The sequence below is a fragment of the Emys orbicularis genome, chromosome 8 (assembly GCF_028017835.1).
Source record: "Emys orbicularis isolate rEmyOrb1 chromosome 8, rEmyOrb1.hap1, whole genome shotgun sequence".
Classification (NCBI taxonomy): domain Eukaryota; kingdom Metazoa; phylum Chordata; order Testudines; family Emydidae; genus Emys; species Emys orbicularis.
The window spans coordinates 4,433,277-4,458,985 of record NC_088690.1 but is presented as its reverse complement, the minus strand read 5'-3'; the positions used below and the strand labels follow the sequence as shown (position 1 = coordinate 4,458,985).

Below are 25,709 nucleotides of genomic sequence, written 5' to 3'. Positions count from 1 at the left end.
ATGAAGGTGCACTGGTGAAGTATCTAGCCTCAAGTTGAGGAGAGGTGCATGCCAAGGGAGTGTTGAGACTGGTAAGTTGTCTCCAACAACGACATGCATTGTTGGAGGAAAAGGGGAATGATGCCTCTTCTTTTTCTTAGCCTCCCGTTGCAAATCAGAATGCTTCCTCTTCCCTGGAACAGGGTCACAAGGAGATCAGGAAGTTTGTCTCTCACTCACGGTATCGACTAACTGCACTGAGGGGGTTTTCGATGCCAATGTAAACCATGGAGGTGGAGCAGTCTGTTTTCATGGAGTCTGTGGTGCCCAGTGGGAAGCTCAGTTCCAACAGATATTTCTCTGAGGGAGACGGATTTCAAGCCAAAATGAGGTGACAGAATGCATCTGAGTTCTCTTTATAGAAGACCTCAGCACAGAAACAGATCTTGAAACTACCAAAGGAATGTTAGGATGGTCTAGATGAATGCTGACGGAAGCTGAGTGCTCCTGCAATCTTGTGTGTCCTTCCACATCCAAGGAGTGACTGCATGGCAAACTGTGTGCTGGAACACTACATTAGCCATTTCCAGGCAAACTAGGCATCAAACATGTGTGTTTGAGCAGGATGCACACTTTTTGAACTCCTTACAATGTTTGAAAGGGGATATAGCCTGGGGATAATCCAAGGCAAGTGGCCCCAAATATCTAACTATAACTCACAATAAGATGACGACAGGATAACCAGGTCATGGACACAAGAGAGTTCCATTTAGCTTTCTGATGGCAGTGAAGGAACTGAGGTGGTGGGAGGGTGCACTGCCTTATGGATGGAGCCGATGACATAATCCTAGCATGAGAGCGTTCCTGCACCACACTGTGGACCCAGCTTTTTTATACAGTTTCACAGTTTGACGGTAGAAGTGTTAGCTTCCAAAAGTGGAAATGCATAGAAGCAACTCTCAGAGAAAAACAACGTAGCACTGGGAAACCTGAACATGTTAATTCCTCCATTCATATCAATGAAGCTAAACTTTTACTCTTAAAACATAATTAAAAATTAGTTATCATACACATACTGTAGGTTTTTTTTTCAAATGTTAATGTGTCAGTCATATTAATGTACATTTTTTTTTAATTAAAGGCAAAACACACTAACAAAGATTAAGACAGTCTGACAAATTTTGTGAATCAGCTTTTTTCTAAAGGTGATCATATAAGGCAGGGATCTCAAACTCAAATCACCATGAGGGCCACATGAGGACTAGTACATTGGCCCGAAGGCCGCATCACTGAAACCTTTTCATACAATGATACAAAAGTACATCAAAAATGAAAAAAATGAAGAGTAATATAGTATGCTATTAAAAGTCAATGTATTAACTTTTTTAAAACTGTAATGCGAAGAGGGGTTTTAATAAAATATAAACACCTGTAACTATTCCTTATGTGGTCAGTAATACTGATGATGATCTACACTAACAGTCTATCAATATAGCTGTAATGGCAGGAACTTTTTAAAGTAACTATTCATACAAAATAAGTTGCCACTTTTAACAAACATTCTTCCCAACTACTCACAGCATGCCTTGCTCTGTCTCTAAGGTGGCAGCTCGGTGCAAGGTGGAGTAGAGCACGCTATAGAGGCCTCTATTGAGCGAATTTACTCAGCAGTCAGCACCTGTGTTGAAGCGTCTGCATCCCCCAGAAGGGTCGGGGATTTCTTTCCCACTCAGGCATTGTTGAGGGTGAGAGGTGCGGGGAACAGGCTTGGCTTTTGTAAACTGGAAAATCCAAGATCCCTGTTCCCTTCCCACCCCCATGATATTTCTCTCTGATTTGCCTTCCCTTTCCCTCCTTCCCAGTGTTAAAGGAAAAGGGCTTTTCCCAGTGACTGGCTGCTGCTGCTTTCCCAGCTCCCTTCTCCCTCAGTGTTTCACACTGCGCATGGGATCAGTGGGGACGGATTTCAATGTTGGGTGTGTTTGGCCCTCCCTTGAGGGAGGGGAGATTTGAAGAGTGGCGAAGGGGCTGGCCGAGGGTTGGTGTGAGTCGGGGTATAGCTGGAGGGGAGGATTGGGGATGCAGGAAGAGCAGGCTCAATGGCTTGGTCAGGAGTGAGGAGCTGCAAGGCTGTTTGTCAAGCTTGGGCAGTTTGACTCGGGTAAACTTCAGAGAACTGTGGAAACGGCTCATTGAAATGCACACAGCAGACATCCCCACCCACGGAGCGAGAGTGACTGTAAACATTGCCTTAAACAGCAACTCCGAGAGCCCGCGAGCCCGCCTGTCTGCCCTCCTCCCCAGAGCACGTGTGTGGGAGCTAGCAGCAGCAGGGCCAGAGGTGGGTTATGTTTTGCTGATCCAGCTAACGACATCTTCCCTGCCCCGCCCCTTCCCAACCCCCATTCCAACCCCTTCCCCAAATCCCCGCCCCGGCCCTGCCTCCTCCCTTGAGCACGCCGCATCCCCGCACCTCCCCCCTCCTTCCTGGGAAGTCCTAAGTCCCGGGAAGCGCTGGGAGGTAGGTGGAGGAGCGGGGACGCGGCGCGGGGGCGGAGGGTGAGGGGAGCTTGGCTGCCGGTGGAGTCGGCGCCTATGGCAGGCCGCAGGAAATAACTCCTGTGGCCCGGCCACATGTTTGAGACCCCTGATATAAAGCCTCCGGGCCCATTAAATGCCTATTAAGATAAGAAGCTTGAGGTGAGTTTCTAGTTAATGTTTGACAACCTTCAACAGCTTTTTTGTTTTCTAATCAAGAAGGAAAAACTGGACATGACAACATCTCACCAAAAGAGCCAGCTTTGAGGAGCAACTGTGTGGGCTCTGCCAGAAGCAAACAAGTCAATAAGCACTGACCGGAACGTGAGCAGAATCATGATCATCATGCATACGCCAATCTTCCCTTTCTCTTTTGTTTTTGGTAAGGGGCCTGTCCTCTATCAAGTATCTCCTTTCGCCCCCCACAAATGTTGCTATCCAGGGCACCCAATTTGAAGGGATCTTGCTCTGAGATGACAAGGCCTAGAATAGACTGCTGTTTGATAGGCCAGAGAGGTCACTGAGGAGCGAGGCACACCATTCCCTCCCCATGGCTCCTAGCCTTGGCCAGCCCAGGGATGAGCCATCAGGCCCAGGAATTTAAAATTTTTAAAATTTAGCTGTTATTGTAAATTTTCCTAACTGAACTGATAACTCTCATATTGAGAGTTCCTGAAGAAAACAAAGACATTGTATTTCAATGTGTCTTACAGGTCATGTAACACTATAACATTAATATAATCCTTCCACTGTTTAAACCTTAAAGACTCATAAATGTGATGGAGCACGCTTCCCTGATACTTTGATTCATGAAGTTACAATGTGTTGATAAACCATGTTAACAATAGAACACAAATTTAGGGCCTTCTTTTCAATTTTTACAACAGTGTTACGTTTGCAATAATGTTTCACGCATCATTATCCCAGCAGTAATAAGTCTATGTTAGAAAGGAATGTCAACTACTTTTGTGAATGTATTTTTGCTACCTACAGTAGCTTTCCTATCTACAATGAATTAAACACAACAAATACATTAATTAGCAACAGCCAATCTTAAGGGAGGCAGCAATAAGAATTATATGGGACTACACTAGTTGGAAAGATTTTAACAATTTAGTATGAATCATGTAACTAGCCTCTCATTACATGGCGATGTATAGAGGTCAATGGCTAAACGTGTAACTACTTACTTCACTTACCTGATCCTCTAGATTACTATGTAATTACACTTAGCTGATCCAAACATAATTATCCTGTAACCTGCACTGTGGTTTAGAACATACAGTAATCAATTTAACCCTCCAATGATGTAATATTTACCATGTATTTAAATGGTCAACAGTTATTGGGCCAGAGTCACCTCAGGCCTACTCTGATTTCTGCAAACGTACGGTCCAGCACAGATCCCTGGCTGAGTGCACTGATTCAGTGTCTCCATCTGGCAGAGCTCCTATGGCTCCTATGTGATAATTAAAGCTGTTCCTCCATCCTCTGGTGAGAAGCACAAAGGGACTCGGCAGCAGAAAAACGTCCTTCTGTGAACGCTTTCTGTGGCACAGAGGGCCCTGCTGTGTAATTTACACATCCCTGTGCTAGCTTTAATGAATCTGGCCCAACACATAAATGCATGGCAGTTACTTAATACTTCTGCCCTGACACTAATGTGTTACTAAAATAAAGTGTTGTGGAGTTCAGTAAGGAAAGGGTCAAATTCCAACTGCCCCTGCTTTTCTGCATCTAAATGCCACCTACTCTAGGAAACAGCCCTATTTTGAGCAAGGTTCCCTCAACCAATAGCAAAAATGGCTTTAACTGCTTGTCTACACAGTTCCTAGCACTGTTAGAGACGTGTTCTTTCAGGACTTCCTGTAATGGCACTAAAATGTGTTTTGTTTCATCAACACTAACGGTTTTCACATCCACTCAAGTAGATTTGGTGCTGACATCCTCTTCCAACAATGCAACAGTTTCCTACCATCAAGGGAGCAAAATTCAGTAACAGGAGAAACACTTGGGAACAAAATTCACACAAGTAGTAGTGAAATTAGCAAATTTAATCTGTGACGCTTGTGGATTATCATCTGAGAGTATAATGGTACAAATGGACAAACAAAGTACTTATCCACTTTAAATCCTGAATGTTATATCTCAAGAAAATAACTGTATCCACTCTTGAGAGTGTGCGGCTGAAGTGGTGTTGGTTAAAATAACTATGAAAAGCAGAAAACACTAACTCCATATTACTATCCTTACAACTGAAAACACATAGCAGAAAGGCAATGCATAACAACGTCTCAGATTCAAGGAATAGAGTGTAAAGCTCACCTGAGACTGCGAGATCGTGGCCGCATGGCTGGAGAATGACGTCCTTCCTCGTCGGTGATGCTCTCAGTGCTGAAATGCTTTGTCAGGAAATGAAGTTCATCTGCCGTTGGCTGAAAGGGCAGCTGGTGCAGCTTCTCCTGGGATGAGCATGATGACTGAGTACAGAAAAATATAGAAAAGAAATACACTAAACGCATGCATAGGGGACAGCTCATGAATGGAACAGGAACGGATTCTGCCAAACACCGAATACTCCAACAGAAAAGAGAAGTTGTTCACCAGAACAAGTGCCTCTTTTTATTTTCATGACTAGGCTAGCTTGACACTAAAGGTATATATAACTCTAAGGCTGTTAGATCTGGACAGCTTTTGGGGATGCCTAAGAGATTTAAATTCCCACATGTCCTCGAACTATTCAATCTGATCTTGAAGGTAACTTCCTAGTGGGAAAAATGGAAGGGAGCAACTTTGGGAAGGACAAAGAGGTTCCTGGAATGTTGAACAACTTTTCTTTCCCTTCCCTTCATGCTCCCTCATCTCAAGAATTTCATTAGCATGCAGTAATGCTATGGAGGTGTGTAGTACATGAAAATTAACACTGTTAATTGGTTTTCTTTTAAGTTTGTTATTGTAATTGCTCTGTATTTTATTTCTCCCTAGTTTTACCCATCAGGCTTCTTCTAGTTGAGCAGACAGTAATAAAATCAGGGCAGCTGACTTTGCAGGTGTGTTGTATGTAGTGTTGTTGTAGCCACATTGGTCCCAGGATATTAGAGACACAAGGTGGGTGAGGTAATATCTTTTATTGGACCAACTTCTGTTGGTGAGAGTTCTGTTTTGTGCCTCACTGACAGAAGTTGGTCCAGTAATTGATATTACCTCACCCTCTTTTGCAGGTATGTGTAACGAACAGGGTTTCCCTTGTTTGGCTGTTACAAAGTGGTGAACAGTTTATTCAGTTTTAAATGGTCTGCTATGCTTATGACATGCGTTCACTGGCGTAATGCATTGATGCGCTGAGTAAGCACTTTTAACTCCTGAATCCAGAGACAATGGGAGTTAAATGGAAATTAACTGGAACATACTTTTGGCAAAAACATGGATGCTGTTGAAAGGTTGGCTAAAATCTTCAGAAAAGATTAAAACCAGAGTTTCTAGAGTTATTTGCTGTTGAATTATAGATGAGTTTTAGAAAAGAAAGTTACCTAGTGTGGCTTAGAAGTGAAAGCCAAGTGCTGCTGATAATGTCTCAGGTTAGTCTGAATTCACTGGGGAAAAACAGCACTCTTTCAATGCTGCTAGCCCACAGTGGCGGTGTTTTTTTAATTGTTTAGACCAGATGCATCCAAACTTACCAGGAGCCTAAGAACTGCACCTAAATTGCAGGAAAAACACAAGAATTGTGCTGCAGCTGCCTACCTCTGATACAGAGGTTGACCTGTGGAGAATCCTAGTATATTATGCGGTATCCAAGTCTGGCTACCTAGATCAATGTGGGGAATTGCATGCTGGGGCCTATAATCATATATGCGACAGGCTACAATTTCACATAAAAAATTAGGGCAGGTAAGGTCTATGGGGCAGCTTCTCTGCCCTGATTCACTCCTTTTTGCACCTGAAGAGGTGCACAGAGAGCAGAAACCACTTGTAAGTCACCAGGTACAGAGGAAGCCCCATGCGAGACTAGAGCAGGTGGTGTTACCTCCTATGCCTCCTTCCCTACAGCCATTGGTGCAGGGAGCATTTCAGAGAGGGGACGGGAGCAGCTGAAGCATGGTGCACTCCAGCAATCACCAGCTAGCACATAGTCCCTAGGGTGATCATAGCCAGCTGGCAAAAGTTTGAGCAGCTCCAGGTTTGGTCTAATTTGTACTTGGGTCAGGAGTGAGAATCAGGGAGTCTGTTAGGACCTCAAACACTGTCATGCCCAGCTTATACTGAGTGCAGCAAAGAATCTGCCCCTGTATTATACAAGTTTGTGGAACACATTTGGCCTTCAAGCTCACTTTAGTCACCCTGATGTATACTGCCTTATGTGTGCAGTACAAGGAGAGAAAGTTCTCTGTGCATCTTGAGGTGGAAAGGAATGGAAAAACAGTGATGCTTTCCAAGAGAAGTACATGCCATAGACTGGATAATATGCTGTCATATAGGACAGAAAGCTTAGAGAGACAATAAACTTAAGAAGTGTAGTAATATCAGGGTTCCTAAGTGGCTCTGATATTACATATGTCTTTGATCCAGAAGAAATTAAAATAAAGTCAGCATATAACAAGAGCGAACATATCTGTCAAACTCTTTGCAGATTTAGTAAATAATAGCGTCACAATCCATACACCCAGAAAAGAGATGATGGTTACTGGCATTTCAAGCACTGAAAATGTATGCCTGCCAGCAACACAATCACTCAAGAAACAGAGAAAATTTAAAAATATTCATCTCATGATGTCTCACCAAAACCCTCCTTCCACTTTGTCTCCTCAAGAGATATCAGACTATACAGTGCTGGAACTCCAGGGAATATTTAAGGAGATCCTGTGCCAAGTATTAGGAGATGTGCTTTCTTTAGCTCTCAAAAGCCTTCAAGGAATACATCCATGTACTAACGAAGCATGAGAGCAATGCGAAACACAGCTGTATTATTGATTTTGATGAAGTCACAGAATTCGATATTAGCAGTAGAGCAATGCAAACATCCCTGTGGTATCTCAGTTACAGCCAGAGAATTAGCCAGCTTATTGCAAGCAAAAGCTTGTAGCTAATGTTACTGTAGCTTTTAAATTAACTTTGAGGCTAGTAAATAATAGCAAATTAGATATCTAAGGAAATAATTGTATATTAGCCTGTTCAATTAATTTCTCTAAGTTCACATATCTGAAAGTCTGCATCCACGTCAGTCATGCACAGCATTCTCAGTGCTTGCACGATGAGAAGCGTACTGTCTTCATACAGTATCTGAAATTTAAAAAGGCAGCGGGTATTTTGCTGAAAAATGGACTTTGTGGCACCAGCAATACAAAAGCTGAAAAATGTACAGAGAGAGAGAGAGATCCTTTTAGGAAGCTCAGTATAGCTAAGTGTCTAAGTATTGATTCAGCTGGCAGAGTCGCTGCCATTGACCAAGACCACCACAGGTTGACTCTCACTAGAGAAATGGGCATAACACACAGTAATTCAGGCCACCAGAATGGGGACTCTTAATTGGTTCCATACATTCCAGTATTTTACTCACTAATGGTAGGCCCGACAGAAGGGGTTAACAAACTGGTTTCTCTCGTTTTAAGAGGCAATATAATACAATGGACCGAACACACCAGTCAGGAGCTTGGTATTCCCAAATTCTAGTCTCACCTGTGCCACTAACTCACTGTATCCTTTCAAGCCACATGAACTCTTGGGATATGTCTACACAGCCCATGGGATTGAGCTTCCCAGCCCTGCTTGACAGACTTGGAGTAGTGGGGCTCGTGCTATTGCTCCAAACATAGATGGGTAGACAGTGCTTTGAAGTTATGGTTTGGGTGGGTGCTCAGGCTCTGAAGCGCACCTCCCTCCCAAGGCTTTTGCCCATGTTAAAAGATTCCTCAGGCCTTCCCTTTGAACAGCTTCAGAATAAGGACTTGAAATTTGGCAGGGGGTGGCCTTTGCGTCAGAAACTTTGACTGGGAATTGTGGGAGACTGGTAATGAGAATCCAAGAGGGGGAGACTGATGAGGAGCTGGGGATGGGATGTGTGGGTGGGGAAATGAGGCTGGATGAGGGGCCCAGAGAGAGAGACTGGAAACCAATGGAGAAGGAGGGAAGAGACGAATTGGATGAGGAGTTAGGAGGGGACAACTGGACAGGATGGTAAAGGAGGCTGGGGACAAAGATTTGGGGTGGGATGGGGGAATTGGGATTGGCTAGGTGAGGAGATTGGGACTGGGTATGGGGAAGGGAAGAGACAGAGTGGTTGGGATAGCAGACAGTGAGACCAAAGGCAGAGACTAGGACTGGGATTAGAAGCCTAAGGAAGAGAGACTGGGATTTGGTAGGTGAGGAGAATGGGAAAGGCACAAAGAGCCAGGAGTGGGACAGGGACAAGTTGCAGGAGATGGGGCAGAAGGGTCTGTCCATTCAAGCACACTCCCCTCCAGAGCCTGGAATGGAACCCAAGATTCCTGAGCCTCATCGTTACTCTGCAGTCATCAAATATTAGTGAAACTCACTGGAAAAGCTTGTGTCTCATCCTCCCCTCTAATGATGGTCCACATAAAGGATGATAACCTACTATTGCTATCAGTTACTTCCTTAGCTCAAGGAGAAGATCAGTGCAGTGGATCTGACGTTTCCAACTCTCCTGATGAACCATTGGGTGACAATGTGATATCATTCCATATAATTTGCTTTTTCGGTTTTCTTTTTTTTTTTAAACTTCAGAAATTACACACACAAAAACTATGTTAAAAGATCATCATCAAGGTTACAAAGATAAGCACTCAAGAGCAAGGAAATACCAGAATCAAGGTGCTTATGTTACCTTAATTTATATCCCTTGTGCATATGCATTATGATACAGTCTTTCATGACATGATCATACATTCTCTTTCCACAAGACCTTTGCCTCACTCAGTTCACAGGATGGACCTGCTCTGATGATGACTCAAGGTTATGTAGTAAAAGGGGCTGTTGTCTGCAGGCCCCCTGCTTCATTTGTTGCAGAAATTGGAAGGTGAATGAGGGGGATGGATTACAGTAAGAGAAAGGATGGTATGTGGTTAACACAGTTAAATGCTGCCCTGGATAACTGAATTCTCTCTCTTTCTGCTACAGTTCCTGTGTGATGCTAGCAAGTCGCTTAAACCAAACTTTTCACAGATGGTCACTAATTACGTGTACCTCATTTTCTGGGTGCCTGACTTGAGACCCTGGAGTCTGATTTGCAGAAGTGTGAAAAATTCACAGCTGCAAATAACATCAGTGCGAGTTGTTTTTTGAACATATAAAATGCTAAAATCAGGTCCTAGTCATCTCAAATTGGGCCCCCAAAATTAAGAACATAGCAGCAGCCATGCTGGGTCAGATCAATGGCCCTTTGAACCTAGTATCTTGATTCTGATAGTGGTCAGTGCCAGATGCTTCAGAGAGAATGAACAGAACAGGGCAATTTCGAGTGATCCATCCCCTGTAGCAGTTTCTGGCAGTTAGAGGTTTAGGGTTACCTGGTGGATGGGGTTGCACCCGACCATGTTAGCTAATAGTCACTGATGGACCTATCCGCCAGGAACTTATCTAATTCTTTTTTGAACCCAGTTATACTTCTGGTCTTCACAATATCCCAAGGCAACAAGTCCCACAGGTTCACTGTGTGTTATGTGAAGAAGTACTTCCTTTTGTTTGTTGGAAACTTGCTGCCTATTAACTTCATTGGATGACCCAGCTTCTTGTGTTATGTGAAGGGGATTAGTGAAGATTAGTAGGCATTTTTTACCTTAATCTCCCCCTGTGTCTGTTCCCCACCTGAAAAATGCAGATAAGAATACCCTCTTGCCTCACAGAAGTGTTGTGAAAATTAATTAATTAATGTTTGTGAAGCACTCAGACACTGTTGTGATGAGTGCCATAGAAAAGCCCATGAGAAAATTAACAATTCTGTCTTCAGAGCAGGGTTTGAATAGTAAGCAGTAAATAAGGCCTCAGGCCACATTTTGCTTAATGAAGATAAAACAAAACACTGAGTAACTGCTCATTAAATGAGCACAGTCCATCCTTTGCACTGAATAGGGCAGGGGTGCTATGGAAAAAAATAGAACGTGATCATGTAATTAAAGACTATCATAATGCATACATAGAAGAGGGACAAATTAAGTTTACATGGGCAAATTTTATTCTGGCATTTCCTAACTTTTGTGTGCTTGATTTTGCAACATTAATAATGTTCTTTTCATTGAATTTTCTATGTAATTTCAAATATAATTTACTGTTGATACACAATGAAGAGTATGATTCACAGTGTGAAATGTCAGACTGCGACATTAAGGAAAAATGGGTGCAGGTCTCTTTCAATTTCTGATAATGGCATATTAGGCTTCTGGTGATATTGTAGTCAGGTAAGCTGTAAACGTCTAGACTCTTTCAGTCATGTGTATAAGGAAAATATATAATGAAGGTACAGCTGCATTCAGAGAATCAAACTATTATAAAATTGAATAACAGGTGTATATTATCACCTTTCCTCCCAGACAGCACGTTAGTAGAGAGCTCTTCTACCCACTGGTGACTAAAGTTCAAAAGTGGACAAGAATTTCACATCTGGTTTAAAAGTAGCTGAGAGCTTGCTAATGATTAAGCATTCCATCTCCAAGTGCTGACACTACCGATGCAATGTTCCCCTCAGCTGTGCAATGGAGAAGTGGCAGTGGGACTGGCACGAATATTGAAGGCAAAGAGTAGATGGGAAGAGCTGGGAAATGGAGAAAAAGCAGCACAACTGATAATTAAAATAATTTTCAAAGCAAATAGCATATTAAATAAAAGGGTGACAAAACAATGAAAAGATATTGAACATTTAGCAAGGATTTAAAAGTTGATGGGTTAGGGTGTATTTAAACACACAGAGTTATCTGAAAAAGTCTTTGCCACTTACTGAAACTGTTGAACTGGGAGTGTTTGTTCCATATCCAGATGAAGGAAGAGAGGCCAGGGACCAGCGGCGCCCATCCGTTCTGGGGAAAAGATGCAAGAGAAATTATTTTGATGGATACAATGTGGACAATGTTTTGGGGAAGGTTTTCCCCTAAAATAGATTGCCAACCTTACATTTTGATTGCATTTTCCAGAGAATCCAGTGGTCCTAGAAATCACTTTGGGTAAAATTTTCAAAATGCATCTGTGTGAGTGAGGAGCTTAAATCTCATTGAAAGTCAATGGGATTTAAGCGCCTAAATCACTTAGGCACTTTTGAAAGTTTTACCCTTTGTTTTTAAGTGGACATTATTGGGATCAGACAAATCTACTTTATACTTCCAAATTTCATTAAAAGAGACAGTCACAGCAGCTGATTCCTTAGGGTAATACCTCAGGATCACTGCTGCTGCAGCTCCTTTGCCCTCCAATTAGCACTTTTATATTATATTATATTATATTATATTATATTATATTATATTATATTATATTATATTATATTATATTATATTATCTAAAGATCACTTTCCTCACTACTATTTACAATATTAGTAGTAATTTGCTTTCTTGTATTTATAACCTATGGAAATGTCTCCTCACCATTGGAAAGAGTATTGTGCACACAGCTGCTAAAGAAAAAAATGTGACAAACCAAAAAACCCACTGATGCATACTAGAAATACCGCAGAAAGGGTGGCGTAATTTGAACACCAAACCTGTAAAACATGAAATATGTAATTGCTTCTAAAAGAGACATCAATTCCCCCCCAAAAACCTCAGGGAGGGAGAAAATTATGTTCATTAGCTAAATCTGGTAAGTCTCTCTGTCTCCTGTTAAACCCCAAAGCGTTCTATCCCATTCACATTCCACTCTGGGATGGATGATAATGGTTTCCATCCTGTCCTGTACTCCACATCAATAGAACTACCGCCATTTATTAAGATTTCTGGTATAAAGTATCATTTATCCAAAAACAGAGGCAAATTATCAATACCTGTTCACATAAGATGAGAGTGAATTCAACAATTAAGAGCTTTTAATACAATTTAGATAAGACTCTTGGTTTTTTGGTGCAATTTATATACAGTACATGGGTATATGACAGGATTTTTTTGTTATTAGTAGAGGACCAAACTTGGGCTTATAGTGGAAACTCAGTTAACCTTTGCTATGGAGTGACTGCCATCTCTCCATTACCCACCCACGTAGGCCCCCTGGTTCAGGAAGGTTCTTAAAGCATGTACTTGAAGTTAAGCCCATGCTTTAGTTTTTTTCCTGAATAAAGATGCTGTCCTGAACCACAGCCTTCTTATACTGACATGTACCTCTCCTTGTGGTAATAAAACTATTTGAGCACCAAAGAGAGGAATAAATATATTTATTTCTGAAAGAATACAAAAAAAAAAGTTCATGCTTCATGCACAAAATCATAAAAGTTTAAGCTTTATAACCAATTCCTATTAATGCATGCCTTAGTTAAAACCCCATTTAGACATAGGGTGTTTCTGGCAAGATACCAAGAGAATCCTTCCCACATATTGCAGCAACTTGTTATATTCCTGAAAAATTCCAAATCTCCTGTACATTACAGAAAATTCCTTTCTTACCTCCATAAAAGCAAGTGTAAACAGACAATGGGAATTATTGGGCTACATGATCAGGTAGCAGACTGGTCACTGGACTGGGATTTAGGAGATCTGTGTTTAGTTCCTGGTTCAGATAGACTTTCCATGTGACAATTTTTTTTTTTTTTTAAATTAATGGAGATATCCTATCTCCTAGAACTGGAAGGGACCTTGAAAGGTCATCGAGTCCAGCCCCCTGCCTTCACTAGCAGGACCAAGTACTGATTTTGCCCCAGATTCCTAAGTAGCCCCCTCAAGGATTGAACTCACAATCCTGGGTTTAGCAGGCCAATGCTTAAACCACTGAGCTATCCCTTAACTTAGTCACTTAACTTACCACGTGCCTCAATTCCTTCATATATAAAATGGGGACAATACTTCTTTCTTATTTCACAAGAGTGTTGAGGGGATAAAATCCATTAAAGATTGAGAGAGGCCCAAACACTATGGCAATGAGGGCCACATAAGCAGACAAACATATTAGATGAGAGATTTTAGAAAGCACAAATATTATTGAACAGATGCAAAATGACAGAAGATTAGGCCCATTTTCCTCTTCAAAGGATTTTCATATTTTGATTGCAAAGATGTAAAAACTATCTCCCATTCCTCTTAGCTCCACTTAAACTATCCCAAGATGGCAAGTCTCAATTCTTGGTGCCATTTCCACAAAAACTGATGCAACATTGAGAAGCGTGTTAAGCAATCAATGTAATGAAGACCAGCTGTGTATCTTGCCAACAAAGAGCATCAGTATGCGACTAGCAAAATTTCTTTTTCAAAAATTCAAGAAACAGACAGCAAGACTTTCAAAGAAAATTACTTCCTCAATTAGCAAAATGTTTCAAAATTACTTCAATGTGTAAAATAAGAGGAAAAGATATAAAAAGTGATGCAGTACTAATTTGGGAAGCGATGCTAGGAACAAAAGAAAACTTTAGGTCATTTATTTCATTTTGGTATTATCCCTGCTGGGACAATGAAACATTGGCAAAACAAACAACTTTGTCCATACATAGCCTACTAAAAAGTAATTTTAAAGCAAGTGTGTTTGTGGCAGTTGTGTTAACACAGGGGTCGGCAACGTTCGGCACGCGGCTCGCCAGGGTAAGCACCCTGGCTGGCCGGGCCAGTTTTATTTACCTGCTGACGCGGCAGGTTTGGCCGATCGTGGCCCCCACTGGCCGCGGTTCGCCATCCCGGGCCAATGGGGGCGGCGAGAAGCCGCGGCAAGCACATCGCTCGCCCGCGCCGCTTCTCGCCACCCCCATTGGCCCGGGACGGTGAACAGCGGCCAGTTGGGGCCGCGATCAGCCGAACCTGCCGTGTCAGCAGGTAAATAAAACTGGCCCGGACCGTCAGGGTGCTTACCCTGGCGAGCCGCGTGCCGAACGTTGCCGACCCCTGTGTTAACATCACGCAATGTAGGCTAGATCAACTTCACCATGACAAAGTGTTGTGTGAACAAAGCATTTTCTCCTGGAGGGATCCCTGTTAATTATAAATTGCTATACAAAGACTCAAAATTTCTATTCCCAAAGTGTAAATGCTGAATGCCTAAATGGGGTTATTACAGCACACATACTCATTAGCCACATATCATAATACAATCATGCAAAAGCATTACATACACACAGCAGCAATATGTATCTGATATACCCTTTACCTGTCTGCTCTGTGTCCATGGCTGAATTGAAGAAATTGTGCAGTGATAATAAGGAAGGGAAAAATAAAAATCATGAATGTGATTTCTGGAAAACCAGTAACAAAATTTGACTATTGATCATTACAGTCACTTTTACTGAATGTCACACAATATTGCATGGACAGAAGTGGATATCTCCTTCATACTGGGAGAATTCTGAATATACTGACTCTGTGGGTTTGAAAAATACTCACTGAATGCTTGTCAACTGCCTACGGTCAGATTTTTGATTAACCGCTACTTAAAATGAGGGCCGCCCTATAAGATTTAGTGGTGAACCTATTGACCTTAAAACTAGCATGCTGCTTTCTCAACCAGAACTGCAATATTTTCCGTAATGCTGAAGGATCAACTGGTTACAGTTCTGTACTGTGGGAAGAGGAGCCATAAATACTGTACAAAAAGGATCATCTCTGAAGCGAATAGGTCAAATGCAGAGGGAAGAACATGGGCACAAAAACCGATTACCTACCTTTTAGTAACTGTTGTTCTTCGAGATGTGTTGCATATGTCCATTCCATTCTAGGTATGCGCGCGCCCATATGCGCAGTCATCGGAGATTTTTGCCTTAGCGATATCTGTAGGGTTGGCAGCGGCGCCCCCTTGAGTGCTGAGCTCATGCGTCGGTATATCAGGCGCCGCCAGCCCTAGGCCCTCTCAGTTCCTTCTTGCCAGCAACTCTGACATAGGGGCAGGAGGGCGGGTAATGTAATGGACATGAGCAGCACATCTTGAAGAACAGCAGTTACGAAAGGTAGGTAACTGTTTTTTCTTCTTCGAGTGCTTGCTCATGTCAATTCCATTCTAGGTGACTCACAAGCAGTGTCATGGAGGTGGGCTTGGAGTTCACCGTCTTGCAGCGTGCAGCACTGCCCTGCCAAAACCAGCATCGTTCCAGGCCTGCTGGGTAAGTGCATAATCGGATGTAAACGTGTGGAATAGATGACTAGGTAGCAGCTCTACAGATTTCTTGGATCGGCATCTGAGCCAGGAAGGCCGCTGATGACGCTTGCGCTCTAGCTGAGTGCGCCGTGACTATTGCTGGTGGAAGCACTTTTGCAGGCCGTGATCCAGGACGAAATCCTTTGAGCAGACACTGGGCGACCTTTCGTTCAGTCGGCCACTGCAACCAACAGCTGTGTTGACTTATGAAACAGTTTTGTCCTGTCGATGTAGAAGGCCAGCACCCTCCTGATGTCCAGGGCATGCAACCTGTGTTCCTCTTCCCATTTATGAAGCTTTGGGAAGAAGACAGATAAGTAGATGTCCTGGCCGGTATGAAACTGGGAAACTACCTTGGGCAGGAACGCTGGGTGCGACCGCAGATGGACCTTATCCTTCTAGAATACCGTATAGGGTGGTTCTGAAGTAAGTGTCCTGATCTCAGACACCATGTGAGCAGACGTTACGGCAACCAGGAACGACACCTTCCAGGAGAGAGCAGGAAGCCGGAGGTTCAAAGGGAGGCCCCATGAGCCTTGACAGGTTCAAGTCCCAGGAAGGGACAGGATCCCAGACATGAGGGTAGAGAGGCTCCAGACCTTTCAAAAACCAGGCCATCATGTCATGAACGAAGACCGACCTGCCTTGGAACGGAGGGTGGAAAGCCGGAATAGTGGCCGGGGGACCCTGATCAATGACAGTTTGAGGTGCAGAAGATAATCCAGTATCACCTTCAGCGAGGCCTGCTCAGCCAGGATAAGTCGTTCCGAAGCCCAGCACATAAACCTTTTCCATTTGGCCAGGTAAGTTGCTCTGGTGGAGGGCTTTCTCCTACCCAACAAGACCTGTTGAACCCGGGCTGAGCATTCCCGCTCTTCTGCATTCAGCCATGCAGTAACCATGCTGTCAAGTGCAATGCCGCCAGGTTCGGGTGCAGCAGGCCTGGCCAGAGAGATAGCTGCAGCCGGGAGGCTACCGAAAAGTCCAGCAGCGTGCCGAACCAGTGCTGACGAGGCCAATTGAGGATGACCGGCGGGAAGGCGAATGGTACCGGTAGTACGGAGACTGGCGTCTCCCTCTAGGCGATCTGCGTTGAGACGGCGGGGACCGTGATTGCGGTTCCGGTGACCGAGGGTGAGCCCCAGAGGATCTGTGCTGCGACTCCAGCGATCTGCAGCATGGAGGTGGAGAGCACTGCTGTGTCTCAGGGGATCAGCAGTGCTCCACTGCCCCGAGTGTTCTTAGTGGCTGGCTTGCCCTTGTGGGGAGCCTTTGCTGCTTCCTGCGGCATGTGCTGTGTCAGCGGCGCAGGTGGAGGCCTTTGCTCTCTCGGCACCAGGGGAGCTTGTGAAGGCATTGGTGCCATCAGGGCTTTAGGTCCCATGCTGCTCCTGGAAGTCGTTGGTGGACCTTTTAAGAGGCTACAGACCCCGACCAGGGAGGCACGAACGCGTGGCTCTGGAGTGGCCAGGCGGCCCGAAGTGAGTCCCTTGTCCGATGACCCATGGCCGTTCTTGACTGGTGCCGGAAAGCCGTGCTTCCTCGCTATCTTTTTGGGCACTGGCAATGAGGAATGGTGCCTGGTGGAGCTCAGTGCCGGGGCACACTGTGCACCAAGGCTGAGGTACTCGGCAAGCCCTGGCGGGGCAGCACGGAAGCTGGGTGAAGGGCGGACTCCATGAAGCGACCCCGTAAACAAACATCCCGCTCTTTCTGCGTGTGGGCCCGAAAGTTTTTACAAATATGGCACTTATCTCTCACGTGTGATTCCCCCAAGCACTTGAGGCAGTTGCTATGGGGGTTACTTACAGGCAGTCCGTGCAGGGCTTAAACCTGGGAGACCAGGGCATGCCCCGTCTGAGATGAAGTCCCCGCTAAAACTCTAACTTCTAACTACTAACTACTTAACACCAAGTACTATAAACAAACTATTTACAAGGCCCTAAGGCTCGAAGTCAGTAAAGATGAAAAACCACTAGCCCTTGCTATGCAAGGAAAGGTGCGCTGACTAGCCACCATGGGCAGTAAGAAGGAACTGAGAGGGCGTAGGGCCAACGGCGCCTGATATACCGACACACGAGCGTGGCACTCTGTGGAGTGCCACTGCTGACCCTATGGACACCGCTAAGGTAAAAATCTTCGACGCCCGCGCATGTGGGCACGCACACACCTAGAATGGAATCGACATGAGCAAGCACTCGAAGAGGAAGAATCCATTTCTACTTGATGGCAGGGCCTGTGAGAGAGGAAGGGGTCAGAGGTGGATGATCTCTACGGCCCACACAACGATGGCATAATGTTTGAGAGAGATGGAAAATTCTGCTCAGATAAGATAAGGAAGCATAGTACTTTCCAATGACCCAAGGCACAGAAATTCTCCTGGCAACACAGCGGAGTGATCTACTAAATATAGCTGCACCAGCAGTGCCAGGACAACTAAACCCAGACTTTAAGGATTTAGTGCTACTGGTATCTTGGCTATTTTAAATATTGATGTCATTTTTCTCTTCCTTTTTTTTTGTTCCTTGTTCAAATAAAAACAAGTTGAAACAATTTTACATTTTAAACTGAGCATCAACACACAACTTAGACCAAATTAAAATGTATTTTAGTAAAGCTATAGATAAAGGGGGCCCCTGAGCCTCCCAAATCTCCCATTTTTCCTCCCCTTCCCTTCATTAAAAGCCAAAAGTAACAGCAGCCCTCTCTCCAGAGGAATGCTTGATGCAGCTACGTGTGGAAGCAGGCTCTCACACCACTTCACTTCTGTCTGGAAGAGGAGTTTACTAGAAAGGTGACACACTTCCCCCCCTTTTCCCCCATTCCTTATGGCTCTCAAGAGCTTTCTTTGCACAGCTTCCAGCCCCTCCTTTTCTGGGATGGAATTTGATCCCCACCTCGCATCACTTCTATTTCTATAGTCTTTTCACAGCACCTTTCTCCCGAGGCAAAAAGCTAAGGTGCCAGGCACTTGATGCCCCCATCTAAGTTTTGTAAAAAAAAAAAAATAGTTTTACAAAATGAAACATGAATAGAAATATTTCTGTACAAGCCATTTAAAAAAATCTATGAAAACAGTATGTTATTTGGAGTTAAATATTACCCACCATCATCTGCATTTGGAACCCTAACTTAGAAGCACAGTTGCCAACTTTCATGCAGTAAATAAGCACCCCAACTTTCACAATAAGCCAAAAATCAAGCTAATCCCATCTCAAAACAAGGCCAGAACAAGCCAATCCCTAAGAACCCCAACTCTCTATGTGACTAGATGCCCCCGGCATATAGTCTGGGACTGGGGGGGGGTCCCGCTGTGCATCCCTGACTCTCTCCCCCCCCTTGCCCCTGCTTGCCAGGATTGATTAAAAAAAAAAGAAGCAACAAGCTACAAGCAACTCACGAGCCAAATAATCCAAAAACAAGCCCAATTTCTGCGTTTTTTCCGCAGGTCTGGCATGTCTGCTTAGAAGTGCTGTCTAGTGTATAGGGAATCAAGAGACCTCAGTTCTACTCCTGGCTCAGAAACTGACCTCCTGTGTGCAAGTCACTTCATGTCTCTGTGCCTTTGTTTTCCTTCCAATCCTTTTTCTGATTTGTTTATTTAGACTGTAAGCTCTCTGGGGGAAAAGGACTGTAACTATGTGGCCTGTACAGCACCTAACCCAATTGTGCCCCAATGTCAGCTGGGGTTTCTTGGCCCTACTGTAATAAATATTACACCACCACCACCATTGTATTGTGACATGGGACAGAATGTGAAATTGTCCAGGCTAGTTCCATTCTCTGTACTGAATGAAATGCAAAAGCTAGACAAAGAGCAGTGTTATGCCTAAAAGAGCACAGTATACAGGTTGTGGCCTTAGAGCTTTGTAGCATTAATCGTTGCACAAATCATGATTTCCAGGTCACTCTTTAAACAATAAATGCTCAGACAGAAAGGCAGACATTGCAGCAAATGTCTTGTAAAATCATCGATGGTTTTTGCTAGGGGTAGGTTCGAGTTTTCCCGTCGCTGTCATCACAAACCCACCTATGAACTACAATGCACTGCTCCGCTGAGGTTATACTGTTACAAGGTTTGCTTTCTGTTTTGAAGAGGGCTTTAAAAGCAATATTGTTAAAATTGTTGTAACAGCCAAACAACTGCAGGAAGTTATGCCTCCAGTTTTATCAAAAGCTTTCCTTCATGCAGTCCTGGAACCAGACCCCAGGCTGCTGTCAACTGGCATGATTCAAGTGACTTCAGTGCAGCTACACTGATTTACACCTGCTCAGGATCTGACCTCCCTTTTTAAATAGGAATGCATTTAACCCATGTGTACTGAATCTGCTCTCTTCCCTCCTGCCTGCCTCCTCCTCTCCCCGTCCCCTGTATAACAGGTATGGATCCAGATAATTAATATGAAACCATGACATTTGTGACTAACAATAACTCATCCTTTTGTGATGCCTGATAAACAGCATAAAGGCTGCTGCCAGCAATATATAGAGGTGTCAGAGGTGGGAAGCAACTCAACTGACTGACTAGCAAAGGCTTTCCTTGAATTATCTGACACTCAGGACCATCGCCCATGGGCGATCTTTGACTTCTCCCTCTCCCTGCCCCATATATCGCAGCTGTTTCCAAATCCTGCCACTTCCTTCCTCCAAAGCATTGCTAAGATTCACCTTTCTATCTATCAAGCTAAAATTCCTGTTTAGGCCCTCATCATCTCCCATCTTGATTACCACAACCTCTGCTTCTCTGGCCATCACTCAGATGGTTTATTTCAGTCCAAGCAAAATGCAGCCACTGGGATCACCTTCCTCGTACATGAATCTGATCTTACTACCCTCTTAGAATCTCTACCCCACATACACCACATCAGGTTCAGTCTTCTCCTTGATTTCAAGGCCCAACATTTATCTGCTCCTTGCTACTTATCCAATTTCTCTCTCTTTGTGTTATGCCTCCCTCACTCCCATCCTGTGCCCTCTATTCTGCTAAGGATGCCAAATTCAATACCCCATTTATCTGTTTCATTCACAATTGTCTTCACACCTTCTCTTCTATTGTTTCTTACATTACACCCATCACCATGGAATCTGAGCTCCTTCCAAAAGTACGTTACATGATGTGACTAGCAGCTGTTATGTGAGGTTCCCCACACCACCAACTACATAGGAACACCCTTCCTAAACTTGTCAACAAGGCAACTGCCCTCTCCACATTTCAATCCCTCTGTATTATGCTAGTGAAACACTACGCTTTCCTTTTGCAAATGTTAAATTAATACTAAATGTAACCTATTAACTGTTTCTCCTTTCTATAGCAATATTGCTAATGGCCACTGTTTCCTTGTAATGATCAAAGACTGGGAACAGACAGAGAAAAAGACAGGATGCAACCAGTCTTATGGCGCAGACATTTATCTATTTGGTAAATTCTGAGTATTTCATTCTAAACTACTATAATAAAAAAAAGAGATTCAAATGTCATGGGTAGCAAAGAGATCAAGAATTGATGAACAAATATGTAGAATTTGATTGGCTTCATGAACAAATAAGTTTCTTTAAAAAGGAGACGTTCAGGATCCCTTAAAACACACTTCATCTACTGATTAGGAAGTGGGACCTGAAAGAGTGCCATGGAAATGTGACTAATAAACTATGTGTCTATCATCACCCTTATCACCTTGTTTTATCCCATCCTTTGCTCTCCAGCCCTTCTGTCTCTGACTTTTTTAGACTGCATGTTCCTCATGCAGAGACTCTGAATCATCTCCCATGTTTGGAAAGCACCTTGCAGTAGCACCCAAAATGTGCAACTGCAGTCTATATAAAAAACAATAAATAAGAACACTGGAGTGACAATCAGTACCTGTAGAGAAAACACAGGAATGTTGAAGACATTTCTAGACTCTAAAATCACAGTCTAATCTGAATATGAAACAGAACCTAAAAACCTCTAAATGGTAATTACTTTCCAAAGTAGAAAATACGCAGTACACTCAGGTGGCTTTCACATGCCAGTCATAAGAAACAAAATGTGCTAACTTACCTACGGGCAGGAACAAAGGAAAAATGAGCAGGTGCGTTGGGAGAGAAATTCCTGGGACTGTCCAAAGGACTGCTGCCTGTTTGAGAAAGTGGGGAACATTTACATTTGTGTTACATTCACAACAAATAACTTTCTTGTCACAATATTTGATGAGTGAGTTGGCATGCTACATGAACAGTTTTGATTAAGATCTATAGTTACAAATAACCAAGATCATTGAACCTTTTAATAGCTTGAGCAATAGCTTGTTAAATATTTTTTTGACTGTGAAAAAAAATGGAAAGTTGATTTTTTCTCTCTACCATGAAATTAATGTTTTTCCTTACTTTTTAAAATGTAAGTTAAGATGTGGATTTTCCAGTTTAAATTGCCAACAAAAACTAAGTAGCACACAATGCAACAACTATATACAATATATTTGTTCCTGGATTTTTTTTAATGATTCTTCTCTATGAGTTAACCCAATATTTCGCAATGAGAAACGATAATTAGAAATGAAGCTGATTACATTCTACTCAAGATTAAGGAGGATTTTTAAGGAAGTACTTCTGTCCTCCCACTGTGAGATGCATTGGTGCAGATTGCACTCTGTCAATAAAATGTATTTTATTGCACAATCTTGCAAACCCAACATAGTGCTCCTTACTGTGAATATATTCCAGTGGAATTCCTCATGGTAGCAAAACAGTACACCTACGAGTAAATGCTTGCAGGAATGGACCATAACATAAAAGTGGTATTTTAAAAAACAACTCTTTGTCCATCAATAATTTACTGTATTTCAGAACAGTGGAAATTAAGATAAATGTATTTATTAAGTACACTTTTCTATCATGAAAATGAAAATTCCAATGTGTTAGTAAGCTGAAGGAAAAGATCTTTGAAAACTCGTGGCGATCGGGGGAGGTACTGGACAATTGGAAAAAGACAAATACAGTGCCCATCTTTAAAAAAGGGAAGAAGGAGAATCCAGGCAACTACAGCCTCACCTCAGTCCCTGGAAAAATCATGGAGCAAGTCCTCAAGGAATCCATTTTGAAGCACTTGGAGGAGAGGAAGGTGATCAGGAACAGTCAACATGGATTCAGCAAGGCAAGTCATGCCTGACCAACCTGATCTCCTTCTATGATGAGATAACTGGCTCTGTGGATATGGGAAAAACAGTGGACGTGATATAGCTTGACTTTAGCAAAGCTTTTGATACACTCTCCCACAGTATTCTTGCCAGCAAGTTAAAGTAGTATGGATTGGATGAATGGACTATAAGGTGGATAGAAAGCTGCCTAGATTGTCAGGCTCAACTGGTAGTGATCAATGGCTCGATGTCTAGTTGGGCAGCCGGTATCAAGCGGAGTGTCCCAGAAGTCAGTCCTGGGGCCGGTTTTGTTCAACATCTTCTTAGTGATCTGGATGATGGGATGGATTGCACCCTCAGCAAGTTCGCGGATGACACTAGGCTTGGGGGAGAGGTAGATACGCTGGAGGGTAGGGATAGGGTCCAGAGTGACCTAGACAAATTGGAGGATTGGGCCAAAAGAAATCTGATGAGATTCAACAAGGACAAGTGCAGAGTTCTGCACTTAGGAAGGAAGAATCCCATGCACCGCTACAGGCTGGGGACCGACTGGCTAAGCAGCAGTTCTGCAGAAAAGGACCCGGGGATTACAGTGGACGAGAAGCTGGATAGGAGTCAGCAGTGTGCCCTTGTTGCCAAGAAGGCCAATGGCACATTGGGCTGTATTAGTAGGAGCATTGCCAGCAGATTGAGGGAAGTGATTATTCCCCTTCATTCGACACTGGTGAGTCCACACTTGGAATACTGCGTCCAGTTTTGGGCCCCCCACAATAGAAAGGATGTGGACAAATTGGAGAGAGTCCAGCGGAGGGCAAGAGAAATTATTAGGGGACTGGGGCACATGACTTACGAGGAGAGGCTGAGGGAACTGGGCTTATTTAGACTGCAGAAGAGAAGAGTGAGGGGGGATTGGATAGTAGACTTCAACTACCTGAAGGGGAGGTTCCAAAGAGGATGGAGCTCGGCTGTTCTCAGTGGTGGCAGATGACAGAACAAGAAGCAATGGTCTCAAGTTGCAGTGGGGCAGGTCTAGGTTGGATATTAGGAAACACTATTTCACTAGGAGGGTGGTGAAGCACTGGAATGGGTTACCTAGGGAGGTGGTGGAATCTCCATCCTTAGAGGTTTTTATGGCCCGGTTTGACAAAGCTCTGGCTGGGATGATTTAGTTGGGGATTGGTCCTGCTTTGAGCAGGGGATTGGACTAGATGACCTCCTGAGGTCTCTTCCAACCCTAATCTTCTATGATTCTATTTCTGTATTGAAGCAGGTTCTCTCAGGGCATTGGGTGGTCCATTTCATGATGCAATCATCTTCTCTGGTGGAGTGTCCTTGTCTTGTGGTGAAGGCAGTTTCAAATGTCTTAAGGTGTATAACCTGGACTTTCTCCTCAGAGCATATTCTATGGTATCTGAGTGCCTGAACGTAGATTTCTTGGTGTGTTTGGGGTGGTTACCGAAGGTAGACATGGTGATCTATAGTTTTCTTGTATATTGTTGTCTGTAGGGTTCCATTGTTGAAGACGATCATATTGTCCATGAATTTGATGCTGGTGTGGGAGTATTCCAGAGAATGTTTAATGGACGGGTCATGATTGTTGAAGTTGTGGTGGAAGTCTACGAGGGACTTAAATCGTCTGTCCAGAGGATGCAAATATCATCTGTGTGTATCAGGTATATAATTGGTTTTGTGGTGCATTTGTGCATTCAGGCATATGTGGCTGCATCCACTGTTGAGTTTGCTAGGTGCTCCCGTGGTGGCTGGTTTTCAACAGTAGCCAAGGAATGAGAGTTCTACTTTGATGGGCATGGTGAGATAATGGACATCAAAGATTCTTCTCTTTATATATGCTTCTACAAGCCATTCTCCTATATTAACAAGGAACACTAACCTTCTTAGTCTTGGTTGAGGTTGATGCCAAGCAGGATTGATGCTGACCTAAAACAATGAAACTTACAATGCCAGCAACATCAAGCATATACCAGTTTAGTTAAAGTGGTACAACTCTCTAGTGTGGAACAGTTGTACTGCTATAAAGGTGCTTATATGGGAAGGGAAATAAGCTATATCAACATACGGTGCCTTTATGCCAGTAATAAACTGTAATAAACAGTAATAAACAGCATTTACACTAGGGGTTGCATAACTACTTCGGTAAAAAAAAATCACATATCTAACCAAAACAGCTGTACAAAAACTGTAGAACAAACTTAAAAAAGAACTAGATAAATTCACAGAGGATAGGTCCATCAATGGCTATTAGCCAGGATGGGCAGGGATGGTGTCCCTAGACTCTGTTTGCCAGAAGCTGGGAATGGGCAACAGGAGACGATCACTTGATGATTATCTGTTCTGTTCATTCCCTCTGGGGCACCTGGCATTGGCCGCTGTCGGAAGACAGGATACTGGGCTAGATGGATCCTTTGTCTGACCCAGTATGGCCGTTCTTATGTTCTTAAAATGGACTTTTAAGGGAAGAATTCGAGACGTGTTCATGAAGCATAGACGTGCAGGGGGGAGGGAGATTGGACAATGGTTGGAGAGGTAGGTTGGGATAAGGGTTTTTTTTAATTGCATGCTTGAATGGGTAATAAAAAGGGGCAAGGGAAGTCAGGTGGCAGGAGGTTTTAGGTAGGTGGAGTGCCAATCACTCAACTATCCATATATCTAAAGTAGTGCACATTTTATTCTTTTAAAAATAAATAGAAATTGGAAAATGGAAAGTCTTTTTTCCAAATGCTTAGAAATTTAATTATGAGCAAAAGTTCTTCAGTGGTATCAAAGATATTAATCCAAAATTCACATGTAAATGTGAT

The 25,709-nt window shown here is 43.4% G+C and overlaps 1 protein-coding gene across 1 annotated transcript in view; it reads right to left on the bottom strand.

Annotated features, from left to right (window-relative positions):
* MAST2 (microtubule associated serine/threonine kinase 2) overlaps nucleotides 1-25,709 on the bottom strand; it is a 354,146-nt gene that overhangs the window by 70,610 nt on the left and 257,827 nt on the right. Inside the window, exons 6-10 of the mRNA XM_065409475.1 lie at nucleotides 21,819-21,894; nucleotides 14,798-14,818; nucleotides 11,468-11,546; nucleotides 7,735-7,797; nucleotides 4,843-4,997 (exon numbers count right to left, since the gene is read on the bottom strand). Of these exons, the coding sequence (XP_065265547.1) occupies nucleotides 4,843-4,997; nucleotides 7,735-7,797; nucleotides 11,468-11,546; nucleotides 14,798-14,818; nucleotides 21,819-21,894 (394 nt within the window). The remainder of the gene's footprint in view (nucleotides 1-4,842; nucleotides 4,998-7,734; nucleotides 7,798-11,467; nucleotides 11,547-14,797; nucleotides 14,819-21,818; nucleotides 21,895-25,709) is intronic.